The sequence below is a fragment of the Lycium barbarum genome, chromosome 7, assembly GCF_019175385.1.
Source record: "Lycium barbarum isolate Lr01 chromosome 7, ASM1917538v2, whole genome shotgun sequence".
NCBI classification, from domain to species: Eukaryota; Viridiplantae; Streptophyta; class Magnoliopsida; order Solanales; family Solanaceae; genus Lycium; species Lycium barbarum.
In genome coordinates this window covers 106,407,415-106,416,629 of record NC_083343.1, presented here as the reverse complement: position 1 = coordinate 106,416,629, position 9,215 = coordinate 106,407,415, and the positions used below count along the sequence as shown (strand labels likewise).

The 9,215-nt window shown below is 36.2% G+C and overlaps 1 protein-coding gene across 1 annotated transcript; it reads right to left on the bottom strand.

Moving 5' to 3' along the window:
- Positions 1-7,239: 7,239 nt before the first annotated feature.
- LOC132602382 (GCN5-related N-acetyltransferase 8-like) lies at positions 7,240-7,959 on the bottom strand. The gene has a single exon (XM_060315255.1). The coding sequence runs from the start codon at positions 7,942-7,944 to the stop codon at positions 7,279-7,281; it is 666 nt and encodes a 221-aa protein (XP_060171238.1). The 5' UTR covers positions 7,945-7,959; the 3' UTR covers positions 7,240-7,278.
- Between the last annotated feature and the right edge of the window lie 1,256 nt (positions 7,960-9,215).

The window sequence follows — 9,215 nt, the reverse complement described above, 5'->3', positions numbered from 1 at the left end:
TGTAAGCTTAAAAGTTTAAATTCGACTTTGCAATTATCGATTAATAAAACTAAAGGCTCACTGAGCCTTTGAATTTCTTTTCAAATTTGTGTCATAATTTTATTTACAAGAATAATAATATGTACGCAGTCAAAATACAACTATAAATGTAATTGTGTAAAACTAATCCTACACAAGCAGCAACTCCAAGATAAATTTCTGCAAGGAGGGACAAACATTGATCAGTGCCCAAAAGCAACAAGACATTATAACTTAATAAGAGGCTGACAAAATTAGTGAAATGACAAGCCTCTGAAATTGCTGATGCGTGAAATAAATCAAATACCCCTTTTAAGTTACTATCTTGCTGTTGGCTTACACAAGTTCAAAAATATTTCAATAGGTTATACAATATATAATAATATAAACTATTAGTTATATATATATATATATATATATATATATATATATATAATATTAATAAAATCTTATTAGTTTCAAATATTTTATATATAATAATAATTAAATATTTTTTAGCGTATTCAAATGTCTCCGCCGATGATGGAGGTGTGACAATCTGCACATGACATTAGGACTTATGATCAGATGAGATAATTAAATTAAGAACTTTGGTTTAGTATCAAAACTCATGTGCATTTTTCTCATTTAGTTCCCATTTAGATGAGTAGGAAATTTAGAGAAAGAGGAGAGTAGGGAATTGTGAGATAATATGGAGAGGAATGAATGGTATTTATAGATTGAAAATACGGCTTCAATATAATTTAAGGAACTTGATGGTTAAAATAAAGTTGACAACAACTAGATTTTAAAGTATCAAACTTAATAAATTTTAGTATTAGAATTTTTTTTTAAAATAATTAAAATCCGGCTCGGCCCACTAACTAAAATCCGGTCCGGCTCACTAACTAAAACTCGGCCCGGCCCACTAACGGGCCCGGTTAGCCCGAGGTGTAGCCCCTATCCGAGGTGGGCTGGGTCGGACACCCTTTTCCTCTCCAAGCCCAGCCCCCAGCCCGGCCCTTAACTTACGGCCCGACCCGGCCCCGACCCGACCTCCTGTGGCCCACGTTAAAATGACCCGGCCCACTTGACACCCATAAATGACACTGAGATGTGATAACTAAACAGTGGATAAGGACGGCTTTATCACTTCAAGTGTCCGCGTCACCCCTTCTAATCTCTCTTTTGATAAGAATATATATGTATATATATACACACCGACCTCAGATTTGCTAAATTTATGTTTTTCTTTATGGCTTCACCGAAATGTGCATCCAGGTACCTAGATTATCGATGCCCAAAGAATTTGAAAAGATGGTGAAAAGATCACTGACAAACAACACACTTGCAAATGCAATAGTATATATTGAGAAATACCCCGCTCAATTTTCAGTATTGTTAGGATGATGTACTCCCTCTGTCCAAGAATTGTGTACGTACATGACACAACCCTTATTCGACTTGTGAAACCAATAACACAGAATTGACATGCTCGTATAGTTTTTAGACTTTACAACTTATGCATACGAAATAATAAATTGGAAGTCGTGCCGTAGTGGCGAAAAAAGAAATAGCCTTTACATACCTTGATTTAACCTTTGAATACTACGACGAGTCAATCCCTCCGATAAACGTTTAACCTTATATTCTCATGCGAGCTCGTAGAAAATTGTAGACGAAGCATTGTACTTGGGTTGAAGAGGGAGAAAACATACATCACTTAAATCTCCATCTCTGTATAATAGATAGTATATCTATTTTCATAAAGACCTATTCAGTACCACCACAAAAATGGAATAACGAACTGAAAACTCAATGCGGAAAAGATTGAAAAACAAGAAAAATATATTTGCCTTTAGGAATGGTACTAATAGTCAGAAGAACTGCGTGAAGGGGCTATTGAACAACTCGAAAAAGCAAACTAGTTAGGAAGAGTATAATATATAACTTTTTTCTGTGAATTAATTGAACAAACTTTTGAGAAGGTAACCATTTTATTCTGTACGTGAATTAAAAAAAAGTTGAAAAACATAGAATTTTCATATACACATCTAATGACTATAATAATATAACTTAAGATGAATCATTAAATTAAACTCACGGGCTTGCCAATTGCTTGACACCACTACTAATAGGTGTCAGCAACATAGACATTAAATGAAGGCTCATCTGGTAATATAATAATTAAATTAATGATAAACTATTCAAAGTCTTATCTTCTTATAATATAATATTAATAAATCACAAAATAACTTATAAATTATAAACACACACTAATATTTCATAAAAATTATGACATCTAAAAAATATAGTTTATCAAATGCTAATTTTTTAAAATTAATATCAAGAGTACAAATTTTTTGTACTATTTATTCTCAAAACGGGAAAAGATATTTTTCTTATAAGAAAGTAATTTCTATTCTTATAATAAATAAAATATCATTTATAAACTACCTAATATCATGTATATGATTTAAATCATATCCAAAAAGTAGTAGCAATTATAGCTATAAAAAATCATATTTATCAATTTTTCACAAAAAGGTTTCACTTAAAATACAATACAACGTCAAGGCTATATATAATAGTTTCAAAATTCATCAAACTTATGGGGTCTTACATCTATAACCTCATGTACGACGTTAATCCTCTGAATCCGTATTGATCAACTCGTGACGCATCTTAATGTAAACGTATGGGATGTTACATAAAATATTGTTCATCAAATTACAGAAAGTAGTCGTGGCGTTAGTTAGCTCAAACGGCATTACAAGAAACTCATATGAGTCATATCTAGTGACACACATAGTTTTTGACTCATCATCCTCCGCTATCCTTACTTGCCAATAACCAGACCTGAGATCCAGTTTAGCGAACCAGCTTGCCTTGCATAATCTGTCCATGAGATTCTGCACCAATGGGACATGATACTTGTTCTGCACAGCTACTTTGTTCAGCGCATGGTAGTCTGCACACATTCTCATTAACCCATCCTATTTTTTTTTAAATAAATAGGTGCACCATCAGGAGCCTTTGACGGCTAAATCAGTCCCGCTTCTAGCAAATCATTCAATTGTTTCCGCAACTCAACCAACTCCATAGGAGCCATACGATAAGGAGCTTGTGCAGGGGCAACAGAAGCCAGCAGCAACTCAATCCTATGATCAATATCCCTCCTTGGTGGCAACGTTTTAGGTAGTTCAGGCGGCATAACATCCTTAAACTCTCCCAACAGTTGTGCCACACAATCAGGCACTTCCACTTTCACATCCGGTTTGATCTCAGCCAAAGCAGCAAGAAAGGTTTCTTCACCTTTTTTCAAGCCTTTTTCAACAGAAATAGCAAAAATAATGGGGCTCTTGTGCTTACTTAATTTTTTTGCCTCGCCTTATGGATGAACGACCTTTATGAATCCCGCCATCTTGTCTTACATCACCATAACTCCGTTCAAGTGGGGCATTGGAACGAAACAGATTTTCTTCAAGAAGTCGATTCCGAGTATCATGTCGAAATCTCCCAACGAAATTACCATCAAACTATGTTTTCCAGGCCAAGGTCCAGCAAGTACCTTCACATCATACACTATACCTTCAATCAGTTGGGCCACTTGATTCACAGTTTTCATATAAGACATAGTTTTTGTCAACTTCAATCCGAATTTTGTAGCATGTTTGATATCAATAAAAGTGTGAGTAGCTCTAGTATCCACCATCACCACTAACACTTTATCATCAACGTTCATTTCTATGTGCAACAACGAAGCATGAGGATTTGTTGATGACTCCCCCGCCGTGTTCACTAATGAAATCTGGTTGTTCAAGAGTAAACCCAGCGGGTTTGCCAAAGCAGCAACCACAACACCCTCCTCATTTGTGTTTGAATTCCCTGTAAGCATAACATTCACCCGTTCACGATTTGGACAACTCTTGGTCACGTGAGGCCCACCACAAGTCCAACAACCTTTATTTGCTGAATTCTTCTTGTTCTTTGAATTTCCAGCATCCACAACAGCCTTTCCTTTGTCAGCACCATCTTTCCACCCTTCCTTCCTCCACTCCCCTTTCTTTTCAGCCTTCTTCTTAGACTTAGAAGAAGTAGGAGTTTCAAAAGGAATTCGTGTTGAGCGATAATCCACTAACGAATATGCCGCCGCAATAGCACTTGGGAAATTTTTCACGTTCTGTCTCCTAAGTTCTCTTTGGGCCCATGCTTGCATTCCTGAAATAAAGTTGTGCAACTTATCTTCATCCAACATATTTTGGATGTCCAGCATCAAAGAAGTGAATTCCTTGATATAGTCATGAACATAACCCGTTTACCTCAACCTTTTCAACCGATCCCTAGCAATCCAAGATGCATTACTAGGAAGGAACTAGTGACACATTTCCATATTTAATTTAGCGAAAGTATCAACCCTTGGACTGCCAGCACTCACATCATCTGCATCCCTTGTTCTCCACCACAATCTCGCATCACCAGCAAAATATATGGTTGTGATGTTTAACTTATCATTTTCAGAAATACGGGCACTTGAGAAATATTGTTCCATGTCCCACAAGAAATTTTCTAATTTGTTTGCAGATCTTGAACCAGTAAAGGCCTCAGGCTCAAGAATTTTTACCTTGGAGTGGTCATCATGGCCCAGGCCAGAACTAGCCAACGCCCTTTGCAGCACCACCACTTCCAAGTTCATATTTTCGTTTGCCTTCCTGAAATCCTTGATCTGAACCAAAGCATTTTCACAAAATTCATCCATTCCTGTCATCTGTACAACCATCAACTCACGAAACTTAGCAAGTTCCGTCATTAAGCCATGAATACGACTGATTATAGAAGTCATATCCTCTGCGTTTCAGCCATCCCCACCAGCGCCTCCAAAGCTGCCACTTTTTCCCTCTGTTCATTGTACGTACTACTTCCACCAGCCATTGTTCCGCGAACCTTAGCCATGCTTTGACACCAGTTGAAACAGAGGTGATATTTTTTCAATGTCACCACTGCTCGGCAGTCAGCGTCACAACCAACTTCAGCCTTCGCGCGCGCACACGCGTTTGACGCTTAGATTCAATTTTGGGTTAGCACAAAATGAAATAGACACACACGTTTACAGGCAAATGGCAACCTTTTATTATCTCTCAGATATTACAAAGGACTCACGAATTTGGAGGATTACAAAACTGATTCATGGCTTAGCCAAATTCAGACTACATAAAGAAACCTGCCATTAGTTACAAGCAGTTATAGGGGGAGGGGCGTGCTTGGCATGTGCCAGCAGTTACATTGGGAGCATTATACAGATTCTAAGGGAGCACTTCGCCCATGTGGGAAAAGCCTTCAGAAATTGGCCTCAACCGTCGCACATGCCGCACACACTGCGTAACCGTCGCATGTGTCGCGCGCATGACCCTGGTGCATATGCCGCGCTCATGCTGCGCCCATGTGTCGTGCGCATGGCTTCTGCGCCTGTGTCGTGCGCGTGCCTAGCCCGAATTCTGCCTCATGGCTTCGCCCAACACTTACAATATTTTTCTCCCAATGTCATGCCATAATGAAGAGTACACATCTTGTAAGCTCCCTCACATAAAATAGGACAAGATAAGCTCCCTCACAAAAAATAGGATAAGAACACATAGAAAAATAGGAAAGGATAAACATGCAATTTTAAATAATAACCATTTCATTTTATTTTGTAAAGCATGTAATAGTTTGAGATTTAAACAAACTAAACTTATTATCTCTGGTGGGAATCCTAATCACTGACCTAAACATAAGCAACCATATGTAAATAAAAGAACAGAGCACCGTGAGGTAATAAGTTTAGTTTGTTTAAATCTCAAACTATTACATGCTTTACAAAATAAAATGAAATGGTTATTATTTAAAATTGCATGTTTATCCTTTCCTATTTTTCTATATGTTCTTATCCTATTTTTTGTTATTACCTCACGGTGCTCTGTTCTTTTAAAAACAAAAATTCCGAATCCATAAACGTAAAATCTTTACTCCGCCTTTGGAGACGGATTGAGCTTCTCACACCAATGTTGTATGAATGTTGATAAATTTGCTTAGCAATTACATAATCGCAACCAAGGAAAATTCAAGGGTGACTATCTAATCGCCCAAATCAATGGGTGCGATCATATATAGATCTATACTGATACGTGTAGCTTCGGGTATTTGACCCCTTTTTTGCAAGAATCTTCTCTGTTGATTAAGAATACTTCCAAAATATTCAAAAAATATTTCCTTCCGTTTGACACTTTTGACCATAAATCATTAACTTTTAAGTTAGGTTCAATAGCCGCAATTCGTTCTTTACCTTGCATAATCGTCTATCATTTAATATTTAGAAGTCATAACATCATATACGAATACTATGAGAATCTCAACATCATAACTCAATATCATTTAAAACTTCGAAACGTTCATAATCATGAGAATAGACAACTTTTCCACGTGATAATAGAGCCATTGACTATTTCCTTGTTTAAAGAAAGAAATTAGAGTCGCTTTGGATAGTGAGTTATAAGAGTCGCTTTGGATAGTTAATTATAAATACCTTATAAGTTTTAAGTATTGAAAAATATTTGTAAGTGTTGAAATTAATTTTATAAATAAGCAATTATGCGTTTAGATAAAATTACAGAAATAGATAATAAACAATTGATGTGTTTGTTAAAAAGTATTGATGAACTATTTTTTTATTTTGTTAAAATGATAAAAATATCCCCTTTTTTTTTATAAAAAAATAATCTAAATATCCTTATATGAAAAGGAGGAACGACTAATAGAAAGTGAAGTTAAATGTTTTATTTCGGGAAAGGTACCTAGACAGTTAGAATAAATATTAAGGATAAAATAGTAAAAAATAGGATCAAACAAAAAATGCTTATAAACTAAAAAAGAATATGCTAGATGACCAACATATGACTTTTGATTGATTTAAAATACTAACCAAATGCGTAAACAAACTAAAAAATACTTATAAACCAGCTTAAGTTATTTATAAGCTTAACCAAATGGCCTCTTATTTTCAAACACTCCTATTACATCAAGAAAAGAGAAGTAACAAGACAACTTGAATAAATCAAACTCGCATATTGCAAGTTGAGGATTAAAGAACGAAATGCTAACATTTTATTTTAGGGTAAAATCAAGGCTAGAAACACTACAACAACATCATAGCTAGTATAATTCCACCAGGACCTGAAAGGGCTAGGCACACTATTAAAAAACTTATTCAACTAAGCAATACAATTCCTTTTCAAGCATTAATACTTAAATATTACTATCATCATCAAATGCTTTAAGACCCTTACCGGTCAAAGTCAACATCCTAAAATCATCACAAACTTTAGCACCCAAATTAGTGTAAAACTCAATAGCACTTTTATTCCACTCTGAAGTGTACCAATTAATAGCAGAAATCCCCGTTCTTGTAGCCTCAAATGCCATAGCGGAAAACATCCATTTTCCCAACTTTTTCCCTCTATAACACTCTCTTACATAAAGGTTCTCGAAATTAAAGACAGGTTTCTCGTAAAAACTCGAAAAACACGGATAATACAATATGTATCCAGCAATAAAAATATCACCATTGTGATCAACTTTAAACTCGTCCGATTCATCGTCTTTGAACGAAGAATTAAGGTTAATTTCCTTAACTCCGAGGGTCTTAATGTTAAAATGAGGAGGAGGGGAAAAAATAGGTGAAACATCGACTATGAGTGCAGTAACAGGATTAAATTTGGGGTTAAATATACCCGAGGCAATAGAGGCCTCAGTGGATTTTAGTAGATGACCAATGTTGTGATGAGCAGCTAAACGTTGCCTAAGTTTGTAGATGTGTGGAACATCAGATTCAATGGTTACACGAAGTCTAGCAAATATTTTATTGCTAAAAGTTTTTCCCTTAGAAGTTGGAGAATTTGGGGTTGAAGACATAATGAAAGGATGATGAGATCTTCTTGAATATGGTTATGGGGGTATGTTTTTGAAAGGTGATTGTAAGCTTGACAATATACTCCTTTTATAGTAAGCAAATCATCTATAAGTCCTTTTTTTTTCACTAAGGCCACAAAAAGTTGTTGACACTTACCTAATCTTAGTTAGCACTATAAACTTTCCTTTAATAATTCAATTAATACAACAACAATAACATACCCAATATAATCTCACAAGTGGGGAATGGGAAGGGTGGTGTGTATGCAGTCTTACTTCTACCTTGTGAAGATAGAGAGGTTGTTCCTGATAGACCTTCGTCTCAAGTAAAGCACATCAAAATCAGTAAGAAAAGGAAATGTTATAGTGAAGAAGCCATGTCGCAAATAATGGAGAAAAGAACAGTAGCAACAACAAATAATACGATATTCGAATCAAAGGAAACATGTAATAATAAAATCGAAGAATAAAATAGTAGGAGACTAATAATAATAATACTAATAAGAGAAACTAGACACCGCTTGGCTACTTACTAACCTTCTAACCTAATGCTCGACCTCCATATTCTCCCATCTAGGGTCATGTCTTCGGTAAGTCGCAGGTGTGCCATGTCCCGTCTAGTCACCTCTCCTCAATACTTCTTTGGCCGACCTCTGACTCTCCTCAAACCCATCATAGCCAACCCTCACACCTCCTCACTAGGGCATCTGTGCATGTCCTCTTTACATGCCCGAACCATCTCAGTTTCGCCTCCTAATCTTGTCCACCACGGAGGCCACTTGTAGCTTATCCCGAATATCTTCGTTCCTAATCCTATCACTCCTAGTAAGCCCAAACATCGTCTCAACATCCTCATTGTAGCTACTTTCATCTTCTAGACCTGCGAGTTCTTGACCACCCAACACTTCGCCTCATACAACATAGCCAATCTAACAACCACTCTATAAAACTTACTTTTATTTTTTCTTTTTTTAAAAATAAAAATTTAATGCTACCAGCCCATGTAGGGTTGTGGCTTACCTCTAAATCTTACCTTTAATTCTATTATAAAATACAAAAAGTAAGAAGAAACGGTTTGCGACTTGAATTTTTTTAGTTTTCACCGGTGTCCGGTACAGGCATTGGCGACACTAAATACGGATTTGCGTTGAGAAATTTCATATTAAGAGGTGGTAAAGCGTTTTCTAACAAAGGCAACTCCGCACCCAACAAGGATCGAACCTGAAATCTCTAATTAAGGGATGAACGAGTACTTGTCACTCCATCACAATCTT